The 17,421-nt window shown below is 41.6% G+C and overlaps 1 protein-coding gene across 1 annotated transcript; it reads left to right on the plus strand.

Moving 5' to 3' along the window:
• Positions 1–143: 143 nt before the first annotated feature.
• per3 (period circadian clock 3) lies at positions 144–17,396 on the plus strand. Its single transcript, XM_077528680.1, has 22 exons — positions 144–296; positions 4,308–4,704; positions 5,520–5,680; positions 5,760–5,878; positions 6,142–6,340; positions 8,372–8,423; positions 8,557–8,705; positions 8,813–8,891; positions 8,980–9,086; positions 9,162–9,318; positions 9,408–9,516; positions 10,320–10,448; positions 10,533–10,641; positions 10,737–10,848; positions 10,936–11,072; positions 11,153–11,317; positions 12,101–12,352; positions 12,442–13,289; positions 13,785–13,974; positions 14,259–14,445; positions 15,939–16,089; positions 16,178–17,396. Exons 2-22 carry the CDS (start codon positions 4,430–4,432, stop codon positions 16,289–16,291), a joined length of 3,801 nt encoding a protein of 1,266 aa, XP_077384806.1. The 5' UTR covers positions 144–296; positions 4,308–4,429; the 3' UTR covers positions 16,292–17,396.
• Positions 17,397–17,421: the final 25 nt, after the last annotated feature.

Here is a 17,421-nt window from a genome sequence, read left to right on the forward strand (position 1 = left end):
TAACATGGCGGTCCACGTGAACCACCACAGTCGTTTGACAAATCAATATTGGAGACACGCCCACAAACGATGTATCAGCCATTCAAAGAACACATGCAAATTTATTTGTCCAATCATCGTGTACTGGGCGGGGCCATACCCAACCGGACTCACGTTGCACAAATGTGTCAAGCGCACGGGAATACTTGGCGATTTACGTTTGTGACTGAGATCTCATCAAAAATAGGTTAATTGCGACCAGACGAACCGTTAACGGCAAAATACATTCAAGTGGAGGAACGCGTGCAGTATAAAAGGTAAAATATTTTACAAAAAAGTGTTTAGGCTATGTTTTTTGGAAATTGCTACTGGTTTAAGCTAGCTAGCCATCTCGTCCACTTACCCCACACAAATAAGGAAGTAAATCTTGAAAAATAATATTTGTCTGGTGATCAGCATTGTATATAAACTAACTATCTTGTTGCTATCGTCGGGAATCATAGTAATCATTTTAACTAAATCGAGCGCGTTCTTGCGGCAGTAGTCGATTGTCTTCGGTGTGAAGCCGATAAGTAGTTAACGTTGAGTAACATGTCTGCCATAACGCAGCGGGTTGTAGCAAGATGTTACTTTTAAACCATGTCAACTAACTCTAACATACTTTTTTATGCATTGGTTACTGTAATTTAAGTAATCCTGACGATGAAGTAGACAAGAAACTTTCATCTGACGTTCCTCACGATATATGTCGCGTACCGTGTTGTAATAACATCTCTTCAAAATGTAATGCTGTATGTATGTTGGGTTGTAAACAAATGTAATTAAAATATAATTGCTAGTTAACTGCTGAATGCGAGGGGGCTTGGCCGTTTGGGCGGTGACTGAGTTTTTTTTTTTTTCTTTTTTTTTTTTTTTCCGGTTGTCTTGGTTAATGTGTTGAAGTGGCTTTGAACTTTAAAGAGGGGGTCAGGATTGCTTTGAGTCAGCCTCAAGTGCATTATGCTGCTGTTGGTTTTTGTTTTTTGTTTTTTTTGAAAAAGCAGGTATACAGGTTGCAATTTTCACAATTAAGGCAGTAATTTTGCATTTTTTTTCTTGTAATTTTGGTTTCAGTCTTTTGACTCCATCCTTACATTTTCTATACATTGCAAGGTCTCCAGGGACATGTTTGAATGTGCATGATAATGACCTCGCATCAGAGACTGTCAGAATTCTTCTTTAGCACCAGATCGAACAACATTAAGTATTGAGCACAATTGGCCAATTTAACGATGAACATAAAACAACAGCCCACTGTCATGCCAAGGGGAAGAGCTCACAACCACGGCAACAGTAAGAACTTCTGTTATGACCATAGGCGTATCGAGCCCATTTTTAGGGGCACCCCTATAGAGAATAATAGCGCCCCAAAAATTTTGAGATCTTTATATTATTCGTTTTTTAATTACATATATAAGTCACTATGGGGTATAAGACACAATTTTGGGGGAAATTTATATAAAAACCGAGACCAAGAACATTAGCGCTCAGACTTGCACCCAAAATCCCCGTTCCCTAATCGTGGGTGTGTTTGGAAACTCTCCGATGCTCAGATGTGCCATTTGGTTATTTAGTGTGCCCCAAAAAAGAAGCGCCGGATCACAGTGCATCTGGCAGTAGAGATGACAACAGTTCAAGCATGAGCTGCTGATTGGTTTATGACATAGACTATGTTTACATGCAGTTCATATTTCTGACTGCAGCAAACAAGTTCCGGTTGGTTTTAACGTCTGCTTCTAACTAATACTTTTTTTTGTTTTTTGTTTTTTAATGACATCCATCCATCCATCCATCCATCCATCCATCCATCCATCTATCTATCCATTCTTGACCGCTTATTCCCCACAAGGGTCACGGGTGGTTTAAAATGACATAGAATTCTGTATTGCATTTTTTGCCAAGAGTCCTTGTCTGTTATTGCTCCTTTTAATGCTGTAAAATAATCATTATCTTGGTGGAAGCCGCATGCTAACCTAGGGATATGTCACACATTAGTTGCTGTGACTACTTCTACTAATTCTTCCATTTCTTATTGTACTTTGTTTTAAATACGGTGTTATGGCATCATGCACTACTACTACTACTACTACTACTACTACTACTTTATTTTGGTATTTGGCAAATACTTTTGTAGGTTTTGCCAACCACCATGCGAAAGTCATCACGAATCATGATTAGGGAATGGGGGTTTGTGTTGTCAGTCTGAGCTCTAAGTATATACATGTTGCACCTGATAAAAGTCGCAGAACAAGCCAAACTATGAAAAAAAAGTGTGACTTTAATGTTTGGAATTAATATAAGGTAATGACTGATCACTGAAGTCTGGATTATCAGCATACTGATGAGTAGAGAGTCAGCCAAAGAACAGTGTCATGTGACTCGTAAATCCTAAATTGGTTATGCTAATAGGTATGGTGGATTTCCATAATGCCGTTTTGTGATTGTCATTGTTTTAGTTTTATGATTAATTGTTATGAACCCATGAATTACACAGTATATGAACAGGTGGTTTTATTGAAGAGGTAAGACTTATGTGTGGTTTTAACAGGCCTGCTTTAGGCCTCAAGGTCTCCGCCACCCTGCACCAAAAAAAAAAAGAAAAGTTCTAAACAGCAGGGTTCCAATAGCTCAAGATGTCTTCCACTCTTCCACTCTTCCAAACTGAGCTCCCTGATTATGTAATCCTGCAGAGACTGTGCAGGATATTTTCACTAGCTGCTGTCTTTTCAGTGTTCAGTTGATCTAACAAGACTGCACACCCCCTGTCCAAAGGCCAGGTTTTTTTTTTGATGTAAAGAAGTGTAACCCAGCTAATTCATTTCTAACGTTTTTCCACTTTTAATGTGTCTTATAACCTGGACACCTCAATTGAAAAACAAACAGAAAAAAATAATGAGGAAAACTTTGAGTTACCTGGTTGCATAAATATGCTAACACTCAAATAAAAGTTTGTTGCAGATTTTTGGCATTAAGATTTATTACATCACTCAGTCTTTGGGGGTAGAAATTTATCAGTGTGGCACGTCTAATGTGACAAAATATTGCTCCAAATCTGTCCGATTGCAAGGGCGCCTCCTGTGCACGGTTGCACACCGTCTGCAGATCACCCTGACCCCTCAGATGTTCATTCTAATTCAGGTTTCAACTCTGGTTCTGCCATTCCAAATACCTAATCTTTTTCACTTCTGAAAATATTCAATAGTGAGTGATAGCCCTACTAAAAAGCACAACATTTTACCACAGGTTGGTGTTGTTTTATTTTCAGAAATAAAAAACAATGATTGCTCAATCTGTTAAACGCTCATTTCTTTTATGCACAATTTGGTATTGTTTAGTAATGGAAAAAAAAAAAATTAACAGGATTAATCAATGGGATAATCAATAGAATACATCGTTCTAAATAATATAAAAAAGCCTTGTACTGTACCTCCAAAATCGGCACTTTTTAGGAGACCCCCAAAACAGGATGTTTGTTTAGCTGTTAACGTCACGTCATCAAATAGAAAAAGCCATTTTCAATGCTTTAGATTGGTCAATAATTCATGTGGACTGACCAAGTATAGATTTTTGAAGAATACCTGATATTTGCCAATATGTGACGTAAGGTCTGGGCCCCAGATACCCCAGCGATTTTGTTACATGACTTTCGAAATTGTATCAGTCTAGCAGGTGTGCTGCTGACTCCCATTGAACATGTTTGAATGTGATTGGTTAATTCTGGAGAACACAGACTCGTTGAACTCGTCCCCAGTTATGAAAAGGTAGCCACGCTTATGTAAAAAACAGTTGTTTATTTTTTTCCCCATTTCAAAAAGATGTCTTTTTTTTTTTTTTTTTCCCAATTGAGTTATATAGTTTATAGGTCACATCAATGATGGGAAAGTTTTGAGGTGATTTGATTGGTCTCTCTCTCTCTTTTTTTTTTTTTTTTTTTTTTTTTTTTAAACATCAAAAAACACAGTTTAACATCACACTTTTTGTCTACAGATATGGGCATAAATTATGCTTTTAGTTTTCCCATATTTTTCAGAAGCTTTCCTGTAACATCCTTTGCAAATAGTTCCACTCTTGGAAGAGTTGTTTTGTTGGAGATGCACACTTTTTTCATTTCATTTCCCCATTCTGCCGATCCCACTGGAAAAGTTTGAGAGTAGTTATTTTTCACAATATAATACATCATCACAGCAATGCTTAGTACACACACGCCGGTCCCATAGGGTGTCCCATAACCAATTGCCCACAATTAAACCATTGCTCTTAAAATCAATTTCTATCCTCCAAATCTGCAGTACTGAAGACACACCACCTCCTCCGGCATTCCACACAAATTAAAGGACCCCATGGAACCACTTCCTGTTGTTGATCATATGAAAACCACCATTGACCAAGGTGACTGGCGGAATTACCACTGATGTGTGACCAAATCGAAGAGATGCCCGCTGGCGACAGCGGCCCAGATGGAGAGGAGCCCTTGATGCCATCGGCAACAGGAGGAGGTGGCAGGGAAGACGGGATGTCATCGGGGCAGAAGGTCCGACGGGCTCATTCTACGAGCGTCAGGGTTCACGTCTGTGGAGAGGTGGGACAGGAAGACGAGGAGATGACTAGTGGGTCGCACGACCTCTCGTCCCCAGACAATCACAGCACTGGAAGCGCCACAGGATCCACCTCGGCCTCCACAAAGAGGTATTATGACAGTGACAAAATCAAAGTTAAAAAAAGACTCAATACTTTAGAATCACATTGTCATCCTTTCAAATCTGTCTACACCAGATTATAGTTTGGGAATTTTTCATTTTATTTTATTTTTCATTTTGAGTTTTTTTTCTTTTTTCAGAGTGGTGCTGTTAAGTTTTTATTAGTTTGATTATTTAAAAATGCTTAATTTTAGTTGGTTTCAGTATTATTTTTTAATTATTATTTGAAATGTATTACTTGTGTGCAATATTTAATAAATACCATGGTAAAATGGGAGAGAAAAAAAACTTAATTTCTTTCCTAGCGTTGCATTTCGACTGAGTTGTATGAGAAAGCAGGTGAGCCGAGTCATTGGAGCCAAAAGTCAAGCATGCAGAATTGTCGCCTAGGGGCGACTTCATCTGAAGGTGCTTTTCTATTGGCTTCTGTAAGATGAGGTCACTTTCGTGTGACAGACATTTCAACGTCCTTATTCTGGTTAATATCTAAACAAATATGCTTAAATTACATTTAAAAACATCCCCAAAGCCTCATGTACTAAATAAATTACCAAAGACTAAAACGAAGGATATTTTTGCCATGTAAACAAAAAACATAGTTTTAGTTAGTTTAGGTTTTTTACAAAATAGCATTTTTGTTTTTATTTTATTTCGTTAACAAAATAGATTTTTGAATTGTTGTTTTAGTTTTTTCATTAGTTTTTGTTAACTAAAATAACCTTGGTCTGTGCACACCATCTGCGATTGTTGGAATGATCTGAGGAGCTTCTTTACCCCGCCTCCTGCTCACGTGTCTCCATGCAGCAGTGTGAATGCAGATGGGAGTAAAGGTCAGGTTCACAAAGAGATGATAAACGCAGTAGCTGAGATGAAGAAGAGGCTTCCATCTGACAAACGCAGCCGTAGCAAAGCCAGCACTGTAGAAGCCTTACATTATGCCCTCAAGTGTGTCAAGCAAGTACAAGGTAGCATGTTGCTTAACAAAACTCTTGATTCTCAATCAGAGGAAAAGCCTTTCTAACTTGGGTTTATCGTTCTCTGCAGCCAATAGCGAGTATTACAAATTGCTGATGCGAAATGGTCAGGATGAGAAGAGTAATGCCACCGTTTGTACTCGTGAAGAGCTGGAAAGAGTCACCTCGGAACACACCCTTAAGAACACGGTACACATGCCAACTCTTACCACTCATTCGTCATCATTCTCACAGTCTGTACTCTGCACAATAGACCATTTCTTTTAAGTTGATGCTTAATTGAGAATTTCATCATAGTTGTGCATATGGTGCAAACATACAAGCACACATTTGCATGTGTCCCTTATATTTGCCTTACAACTGGGTGGTGTGTGAGTGTATATGTGTTTACTGCTTTTGTGTGTGCGTGACTTGGCTTGCGTGTGTGCGTGCGCCTCTGTATCCCCGTGTAGGACTCCTTTGTGGTGGTCTTCTCCCTCTCGAGCGGCCGTGTTCTGCATGCGTCCGAACAGGCGCCCAGCATCCTGTGCTGCAAGAGGAAGTTCCTTGAGTCGGCCAAGTTTGTGGAGTTGCTCTTCCCCCAGGATGTCAACGTCTTCTACTCTCACACGGCACAGCCGCATCTCCCACCCTGGACCAACTCGCACACAGGTGCGCTTGGGATACAAGTATTTATTATTTTTTTAACATTATTATCCATCCATCCATTCTCGGAATCGCTTGCTCCTAACAAGGGTCGCGTGGGGGTGCTTAACCCTATCCCAGCTGGCTATGGGCAGTAGGCGGGGTACACCCTGAACTGGTTGCCAGCCAATCGCAGGGCACACAGAGACGAACAACCATCCACACACACACACACACACACACACACACAAGCACACCTAGGGGCAATCCAGATTACCCAATTAACCTGCCATGCATGTCTTTGGAATGTGGGAGGAGACCGCAGTGCCCGGAGAAGACCCACGCAGGCATGGGGAAAACATGCAAACTCCACCCAGGAAGCCCTGAGCCTGGACTCGAACCCGAGTCCCCAGTACTGGGAGGTGGACTCAATCACTGTGCTGCCCTAACATCATTATTATTATTATTATTATTATTAATTTATTTATTATTACCGGTAATTTATTTATTTATTCTTATTAGTAATATTAATTATTAATATTGAGTTGATAATTGATTAATTTTATTTTATTTTATTTTTTTGTACTGGTACTTCCACCAAACACAAATGCACCAGCGATGTGAAACATGGAATAACCCATTAAAGCGGAAGTTATCCTAAAAATGTTCTTGATGGTAATATGTTGCCCCCATTAGTCTAAACACAGCATTCTGATTAATATTGCATTTGAGAATTATAATTAAAGGGGAAGTTGACCTTAAACATTTCTTGACAATAATATGGTATTGTGACCTCACTCGTCGAAACATGACATTCTGTTTAATATTAACATTTGTGCAACAAAATCCAGCCGTTTTTATCCATCTCGGGGCGGCCATTTTGCCACTTGCTGTCGACTGAAGATGACATCACAGTTGCTCAGGCAACGAACAATCAGAGCTCCCCTGTTTTCTCAAGCTGAGCTGTAAATGGTTGTGACCTGAGCAACTGTGATGTCATTTTCACTCAACAGCAAGTGGCAAAATAGCTGCCTTCTGATACTGATAAAAACGGCTGGATTTCGCTGCTTAACTCGTATTCTACTGCAATATTAACCATAGTACCATGTTCAGACTAGTTGGACTGCACAGAATATATTATCATCAAGAAAAATAGAGCAAAATGCACCTGTTATTATCCATCTCAGGGCAGCCATTTTGCCACTTGCTTTCAACTGAAAATGACATCACAGTTGTTGTGGGCTCAGGTAATGACCAATCACGGTTCAGCATCAGAAAACAGGTGGGCCGCCATTGGTCGTTACCTGAGTCCTGAGCCACTGTGATGTCATTTTCAGTCGACATCTAATGGCAAATTGGCCGCCCTCTGAGATGGATAAAAAACAAGAGGATTTTGCTGTTTAACTTGTATTCCAGAAACACTATTAATCAGAATACCATGTTTAGACTCTACCGTTTGTTTAATAGGGCGTGAATGGAATCGTACAGTGTCCAAAATAAACTGACAACCTCTCCAAACAGCTTGAGTCATCCTCCATGGACCAGAAAGAGGAAACAAAAAAAAAAGAATGTGTAAACTCATTTACAGCACCCACCCTTGGTTGTTAATTAAGAGAGACATTTTGACCGGTATTACCAGTCTGTAGAATCATAATGATGGTGGGAACAATGTGTTTCGACTTGGAGACATTATTTTTTAACATCTATGTTGACCTTGCTATTGTATAATTGTTTTGCCCTTCAGTTATTTAAAGCAACAATGAAGCAGACGTAAATAACAAAATGTTCTGCCTGAAACACAATAAGGATAATAAGCCAGCCATTAAGCTTAATTTAAGAACTCAACTCTGTTGGAATGTCTTAATTTGACTCAATGCGGTTGCTGAGCAGAATATTGAAGATTCTGTAACTTCTGGTTGTTTGCCTAATGGAAAGGATAAGTGTTTCACTCTTACGTATGTTTTCTATTGTACTGTAAAGTGATTGTACTGGACTGCATCTATCTTACTGAATGACAAGTGGCAAATAAATGTCATTTCTTTGTGGCTACCTCCACAGCGGGGGTTCTATTTGACTCTGCCCAGGTGAAGTCTTTCTTCTGCAGAATCAGGTCAGCGTTTATGTTGCTATCTGTGATTTTAAAAAATAATAACAAAACGTTAGTAGAAAATTACATAAACCACAATTTTGTAACTTTTGTATAGTGACTTTTACAAGACATTGAAGTTTCCCACTTGTTACAGAGGTGGCAAGGATCGTGAGGGGGAGATGCGCTACAACCCGTTTCGCGTCACACCTTACCTGCTGAAAGTGCAGGGAATGGGGAGCAGTGGGGTGGAGGAGGAGCTGTGCTGCTTGGCACTTGCTGAACGCATCATTTCAGGATATGAGGGTAATACTATAATCATTAGCACCTGATGCACTACATAATAATACACAAAATAATTGTCCATAGCTAGTTAATTTGCTACAAGAGTGGTGTATTATTTTCTCCCCCAGCACCTCGAATCCCCATGGACAAGCGTATCTTCACCACCACCCATTCACCTGGCTGTGTGTTCCTCGAAGTGGACGACAGGTCATTACCAATTCACATGTGCACGTTGGGAATTGACTTGACCAGTTAAACTTCAATTTAATGCAACTCATTTGGTGACCTCCCACAGGGCTGTGCCTTTGCTAGGATACCTCCCTCAAGATCTAATTGGCACATCGTTGTTAACCAGCATTCATCCAGAAGACCGTGCCCTCTTGCTGTCTATGCACCGAAAGGGTAAGGTTTGACTTGCGTGATCTACTATCTTACAATTCCTAGACGACTTCAACTTATTTCTATTTTTTTTTATAGTGTTGAAGTATGCTGGTCAGCCACCCTTTGAACACTCGCCTGTCCGATTGCGCTGTCAGAATGGAGACTACATAACACTGGACACCAGCTGGTCCAGCTTCATCAACCCTTGGAGCCGCAAAGTGGCCTTCATCATAGGACGCCATAAAGTCAGAACGTATGGAGCAACAAAATATATTCGCAATCACACGATCATGTCCTCAGGTAGACTTAGGTAACTGTTTTGCTTGTTTGCCTTCTGGGTAGGACTCCACTGAATGAGGATGTGTTTGCTGCTCCGAGTAAAGTGGATTTAACTGTGACCCATGAAGAAATTAAGGATTTGCAAGCCAAGATCTATAAGCTCTTCTTGCAGGTGATTGCTGCTACTATTCATCTACATCAGTGTTTCCCAACCCTGGTCCTCAGGGCACACTATCCAGCCTGTTTTCCATGTCTCCCGATTCCAACGCAGGTGAGGATGGATCGTTATCAGGCTTCTCCAGAGCTTGCTAATGAGCTGTCATTGGAATCACCTGTGTTGCAAATAGAGAGACATGTAAAACAGGCTGGATAGTGTGCCCTGAGGACCAGGGTTGAAAAGCACTGATCTACATATTGGAGTTTATTATACTGCTCGCTTAAGAAATTCTCCCAAAAACGTATAAATATGTTCTATTTTAAATATTTTAAGTGTCCCAAAGACATATTTATACGGTTTTGGTTTTTGTAGTTATGCTAGAGCATACAGAAGGCTTTGATGCACCCTCTCTACTACAGAGAACTGTTGAAGCAATTGTAGTTATTAAAAATGGCCAGCGGGTGGCAGCAGAGTATAAGAGATCAACCAGGGCCATGTTAAAACAAGCTGATTTCCTCACAGTTCTCAACAGATTTGTGAATAATGAAATAATGAAATGAATAATGAAACTTAGCTATATTCTAATGCTAATTGCTGCAAAACGGAAACGGATAGAAATATACTTTTTTTTCCCTGATGAAAGAAGAGATTTTAACATTTCTTTTGGTAGGTTCCAGGTTTTTATAGCAATAGAACACAATATTCTGTGGGCCTTGCAAAATCAGTCAAAATCCAGTAGAACAGCCAGGAGTGTCTGGGGTTGCTTCAGTAAAAATGTCTGGGAATGAATGAGCTAATGAGTCTTTTTTTCCCCTCAGCCTGTCCATAACAACGGTTCCAGTGGTTATGGAAGTTTGGGAAGTAACGGTTCTCACGAGCATTACATCAGCGTAGCTTCTTCGAGCGACAGCAATGGTAACTTGTGGGAGGACTCTCACCGGGAACCCGTAAGTCACGTAATCATCACATTTGCTGTGAAGTATCAATGCTGCAGTTAAAGTGAATGACGTTGCATCTTTGTGTCCTTCCAGATGACTCTTCAGCAAATCTGTGCAGATGTGAATAGAGTCAGGAGTTGGGGAAAACAGGCCTATTTTGATAGCAGCCACAAAATTGCTGTTCTTGGTAAACCAGCCTCAGGTAACGTAAACTAATAAATGCAAAACGCAACATCTTTAGTCCTAATAAGTGTTTTTTATTTGAATGTTGGCTGAATTGATGTTCTCGTCCCATAGCACACTTGCTTCCGGTAGCATCCAATCCTGAGGTGGGGGATCCTGAAGATAGCAGGAAACAAACACACATTCCCTCCTACCAGCAGATCAACTGTGTGGACAACATTATTAGGTATGTGTGGTTCTTGTCATCTTTATTGAATGCCCAAATTCATGTCCATCTCTTTATCAACTGTGTGTCTTTGGCGGCGTCCTACAGGTATTTGGAGAGCTGTACTGGGCCAGCTCTGAAACGAAAAAGCGAATCTCATTTCCTAGCCACTTCTTCCTCGTCCTCTACCTCTGAAGATGACAAACCTGCCAGAGCCAATGACGCAGCTCAAGCTGCTTCAGATGGTATTCACACGTACACGTCTCAGTCTGTTAGATGAATTTTCTTTTCTTCTTTTTTTTCCTGAAATGTGCTCTCTGTCCAGTGGCGATGTTGGAAAGTGAGGTGTCGATCGGGCCTAGCACAGCAGCTGTTGTTGGAGCTCCTCTAACAGACATCACCATGTCCACCAAGGCAATGAGTGTGGTCTCTGTCACCAGTCAGTGTTCATACAGCAGCACCATCGTCCATGTGCCGCAACCTGAATCAGGCATGTACAGAACACGTTTTAGTTGATCCAAACGGTGGTGTCGATATCAGGGCTCTCCTTTTCTTCCACACTCAACTCATTCTCGTCTGCTTTGATGGGTTTTAATGCTTTACATACTAGGACACAGTCCTCTATATATTTTTTAGCGGTTTCTCAAAATATTTATCCATATATTGTACATAATGTATGTGTTCTAGGGCTGGGTATCGATTTTAATTTCCTCACTTCATTCAGTTTGATTTGATTTTGATTTTTGCCGATTCACTTCAACACTCAAAATTCTGCCTGTTTAAGGGGAAGCCAAATTCAAATATTGTCATGACATTAATAATGTTTACAGTACATTCTATGCAGCCCCACTAGTCAAAACACGCTATCCTAATTAAAATTGCATCTGTAGAATAGGCGTTAAGTAGCACAAAGTAGCATTTTTATCCATCTCAGGGGGCGGCCATTTTGCCACTTGCTGTCGACTAAAGATGACACCACAGTTGCTCAGGTCTCACTAACAACCAATCACAGCTCAGCTTCAGAAAACAGGTGAGCTGTGATTGGTCGTTGCCTGAGCCCTGAGCAACTGTTTTCATTTTCACTCGACAGCAAGTGGCAAAATGGCCGCCCCCTGAGACGGATAAAAACGGGTGTATTGTGCTACTTAACTCGTACTCCACAAACACAGTATTAACAAAAATGCTTTGTTTTGATTAGTGTTGCACATATACCATTATTATTGAAAAGAGAATTTTTGGGTTGACTTGTTTTTTGTTTTGTTTTTCTCAACAGAAGCTACAGCTCTAGAAGATGTGCCAATGGGCAGCGAGCCCACAGACGCTGCTCCTGCCCCGGTCCGTCCTGCACCAAGCCCTGCCCCTGAGGAGCGAAGGTTTGTTGGTCTCACCAAGGAGGTGCTTTCAGCTCACACGCAGAAGGAGGAGCAAGAGTATGTGGACCGATTCCGCAATCGCATTCTGCAGAGTCCCTACAGTTTCTATCTTCAGCTGGACAACAGCTCCATGGCTCACTCACAACACAGAGGTTTGCATTCACAAATGTGAATATATGATATACAGTACTAAGCTTTTGTGTGTACTAAAATGCTGTGGTTACATTTTAATTTGCAACAGGTGAATATCCACGCCCAGTGAATGTCGGTGGGCTTAACCGCTCTCGAAGAGTAAAACCCAGACTTAGGCGTCCCAAACCCGTGGGCTCATCAGACAGCTATGCCTCTCCACCCGGACCTCCACGTCGGGTCCCGGACTCCTCCTGGCCCTCTTCAGAATCCTCTCAGCCGCAGATGGCAATGCCCTATGGTCAAACATCTCCACTTCAGGCCCCATTCTTTCCCATGTTGGCAACCCAACCGGCTCCAGAGCAACCACCAAGACTGCAACAGCTACCTGGAGCCCCTCCTATGGTGCTACAGCCCCCTGACCAGCTCAACTACAACTTCCACCTCATGCAGCAAAACCAGAACCTGCCGGGCATGCAGAATATACAGATGGAACCCATGCAGAATCTGCAGAATATCCCCAATTTTCAAAATATGCAGCCCATGGCTCCAGTCCAGAATATCAGTCCCTTCATGACACCAGTCATGGCTGTCATCCTGCCCAACTACCCAACTTATCCATCCATTTACTCCCCCTCCACTGCCTCCATGATACCGCAGGCACCCATCACCATGGCAGGATTCGCCCCTGCTGCCCCCTTCCGGCAACCCCAGTTTCAAGCCCAGCCTGTGCCCCAAGCTCAGACCTCCCCCGGACCCCTGATCGGCTCACCCAGAGCCTGCTCTTCTGTCGGGGAAGAAGAGGAGACGGCAGACCCGCGCGCATTATTCTCCAGCTCGCGCTCAAGCTCTCCACTTCAGCTCAACTTGCTGCAGGAGGAGCTTCCCAAACCGAGTGAAGGACAGAGCAGCACAGGGCACAACCTAGCAGAAAGCCTTCATGAGCAGGGTGTCAATGAGGTGAAAGCAATGAAATTCACGATTAACACGATTGCCTGTAGTACAGATCGTCATTGGCACTTGTATGCATCTCTGTTGCAGTCACATGAACTCATTTGCTCTCAAAAACGTGTAAAAACATTCTATTTGATATATTGTCATGGTCACAAAAACATGTTTTTTATGCTGGAGCATACAGAAAGCTTTGATGCAGTTTCTGACCTGAATAGGTCGCTTAAAACAATGGTAGTTATAACAAAAAATGGCCAGCAGGTGGCAGCAGAGTATAACAGCCGGGACCATGTTGCAACAAGTTCTTTTCCCTAGTGTTTTCAACAGGTTTGTGAATAATGATGAAACAGGTAAACGGAAATAGATAAAAATAAATATTTTTTTCCTGATGAAAGAAGAGACTCAGTCAAAATCCAGTAAACTGGAGCAAAGGGGGTTGTTTCAGTGAAAATGGCAAGGAGTGAATTAGTTGAGGTTCTAACCAAACACGTTCCCGCTCTCCAGGGTGATGTCCCGAGTGATTCTGGGAACCATGATGCACAAACCACATCCAGTGAGCTGCTCGACCTGCTGCAAGAAGATGCACGGTCAGGGACCGGCTCCAATGCCTCTGGGTCTGGGTCAGGGGAGTCTGGAGGATCACTGGGATCTGGGTCTGGATCTGGCTCTAATGGAACCTCTACCTCACACACTGGTAAGAATCCTGAATACAAGATTTAACTTCACGTTCCAAAACGCAAACTCTTTGACTCTGTTGAACTTTTAAACTGTTCTAATTTCAAAACAATTATGGCTGACTGACATCATAAATAGAATTTAACCACTGCAAAAATAAAGGGAAATTAATCAGTTGAGCAACCCGTGTAAATATTACTATAAAACTGAGTCTATTTGGTCCCACTCTAAATCGAGTCAAATTTGCTCTACCAGAATTTACTGCGTAGAGGTGAATGATTCCCATTTTCTCTTTGGTAACAGGTAGCAGCAACAGCAGCAAATACTTTGCCAGCAACGATTCCTCCGACACATCACACAAAGCCCGCAAGAGCCAGGAAGTGCCAGCAGAGCACCAACGCAGCTTCGACAATCAGGTGGAGAGCTCGCTGTGGGGCATGATCCAGCACACGTCGGAGCATGTCATGATGACGTACCAGATCCGTACGAGGTACACACATGCAAACAGTTGTCGACCCTTTTCATTCTTGTTGATGGTGATGATTTGAAGAAAAAAAACATTCAGAAGGGATAGGGACCCCGCAAATGGCGAAGAAAGTTGACGGCCTCCCTAAAAATGTTTACAATTACCCATATTAGTAGTTTGAATGGTAAATATACTCAACTCAATTAGGTATGTAGGGGTGGAGGCAGTGGCGTGTTGTGGTCCCTGGAGAAGTGCGTATACTCTAAATTTCACTTTTTTTTTTTTCTTTTTTTTTTAGCCGCAGACCAGAAAGCGTTTTATAGAGACGCTGACATTTAAGAAAAATCTGTCATTTGTACTTACAAAAATAAAATTATCAGGACTTGATTAAAAGCAGTACTGGTAACTCAAGCAGCCCAAATTAATGTAAAATGTATTTATTATGAGACAAATATACAGTATAAATAATGTTGTAAAACAATATTTAGAGAATAATGAACAAAAATACTGGAAAAACACACTATTAGACCTCAATAATATTTTAAAGGGGAAGTCAACCATAAACATTTCTTGACAATAATATGTTATATGTGACCTCACTAGTGTAAACATGACATTCTGATTAATGTTACATTTGTGGAATATGAGTTATGCAGAAAAATCCAGCCATTTTTAACCATCTCACAGGGCAGCCAGTTTGCCACTTGTTGTCGAGTGAAGATGACATCACAGTTGCTCAGGTAACAACCAATCACAGCTCAACTTCAGAAAACAGGTAAACTGTGATTGGCCGTTGCCTGAGCCCTGAGCAACTGTGATGTCATCTTCAGTCCACAGCAAGTGGCAAAATGGCTGCCCCGTGAGGGAAAAAAAAACAGCTGGATTTTGCTGCACAACTCATGTTCCACGAATGCAATATTAACCAAAATACCATATCTAGACTAGTAGGGCTGCATAGAACATATTATTGTCAAGATTTTTTTGGGGGGGGGCGTTGACTTTGTATGTTTTATGCTGGAGCTAAAATTTTTAATCAGACGAATCACATTGTAGAATTTTGATCAATCACGATTAATCGCTTAATAAAAAAGGCTTTTTTTTTTTTAATCAGCATTTTTTGCCAGCCAAATTTGAAAAGCACCTAGGCTGTTATGTGTTAATTCTTTTGACATTTAATGTTATGAAGTTGTCAACATTTTTTCATCCACTGCACACGGTCATCCTATTTTTCTAATCGGTTAATTACTTGCGTAATTTAAAATGAAAAAAAAAATGACCCCAATATTTTGACAGGAACAAATATTCTGAATTATTAATTGCTTTTAATAGATGTAGTTTCGCTAGCTTTAGCGTAGCCATCCGCTGTCAAGCTAAAGGATAAACTGTGGTCAAAATTAAATAGTCTGATTCATCTGCATTAATACATGATTAATCTGATATTTTTTTGTGATTAATTAATAAGATAACGCTTTAACTTTGATAGTACTAGTATTTATTTGATGCATTACCTCCTGCAGGGACCAGAGTGAGGTGTTGGCTGAGGACAGGGAGAAGCTGCGAGTGCTTCAGCCCCACCAGCCTTGGTTCAGCCAAGATCAGCGAGAGGAGCTGGCCCTCGTCCATCCCTGGATCCAGCAGCACACCATCCCACAAGAGATTGACACTCAGGTGGGAATGTGCGCACGAGCTCATGTCACGTCATTCATGTCTACTGTTCACCTAAACATCCCCGTGACTCCGCCCCCGTGTCCCTCAGGGTTGTGTGACCTGCAGCTCCGGCGCTGGAGCAGCCCATTCGCCTCCGCCCCCAGACCCCGACAGCTCGTCCCCTCTGGAGGTCCTGGAGCCGGACTCCATTGTGGACACTTGAGCTGTGACCCCCACAAACTACCATCCATCCTTGACAACTCCCACCATGCATCTTGTCTGAGCAGGCCAGAGGATTCGTTCTCTACACGCTAGTCTAGCTTGATTTTGGAAAGGGGGCAAGAGCGATGGGCATTTCAATTTACAGGTATTGACGCTCAGCCAGCCTCAAGTGACTGCTGTCATGGGACCATGACTATTGTACCACTCTTCGTGTTGTGTAAAGTATATCCTCAAATGGTTCCTGCCCCCTGAACATGTACCCTTTGCACTTGCATTCGGCCTGTAGGTCAGATGTGACTGTGTGATAGCACAAAGACCATACTGGCCCGGTCCAAGTATCAGAAGACACGGACACTCTTCACTGACAATGGAATACAGGCTGAAAGACTATTTCAGGAAGTGGGTCTCATTTTGAACACCCCCTGAACATGAGCACTGTGCGCACAATGACATTGCTGCCCCAGTTTGTGAATCCCAACACAAACTAAGCACTTGTTGTACTTTGTACACGTTAACTCCTTCTGTGACATGATGTCACACAATGGCGGATACACAGTAGATTGTTTTAGATGGTTATCTGGATACAAAGATGTGCTGCTTTATGTAAAATGATGCTTTTAATCTTATTGGATGAATTGCTGCTGGAGTGTCATCGGTTGATTGTCTGTTGTTGAGATGGCTGTTAGTTATACGGACTCCGCAAGAACAGCAAATACACTATGATGATCATTTCAACAATTTTAATATCCTCTTTCGCTCTCTAAAAATCCTGCCCTATCCTAAAGTCATTGTACTAAGTACATGTGATCATGGGATGACTGACATTTCCTTCACGTGTGTGCGTGTATGTTTCCACTCGACTCTGAATGTCGTAGCTAGTTATGTGCTGCTGTGAGCGTGACTGCTACTATCTTCCATATACAGCGGCCCATCTGTGCGAAACCAACCTGGTTTTCTTACCAATTTTAGATTGACATGATATATAACGGTAACATGTTTTTTGTAGGAAAGATGTACACAAAACGTCTGTGTATAAAAGCCATTTGTCTTGAATTCAGGGACTGTTTGTGACACAAAGGAATGAATAAATGAACTATGATGTCTGAGCATTTTAGTATGCATATTTGCTTA

This window comes from Festucalex cinctus, chromosome 8, assembly GCF_051991245.1.
Source record: "Festucalex cinctus isolate MCC-2025b chromosome 8, RoL_Fcin_1.0, whole genome shotgun sequence".
Taxonomy (NCBI): domain Eukaryota; kingdom Metazoa; phylum Chordata; class Actinopteri; order Syngnathiformes; family Syngnathidae; genus Festucalex; species Festucalex cinctus.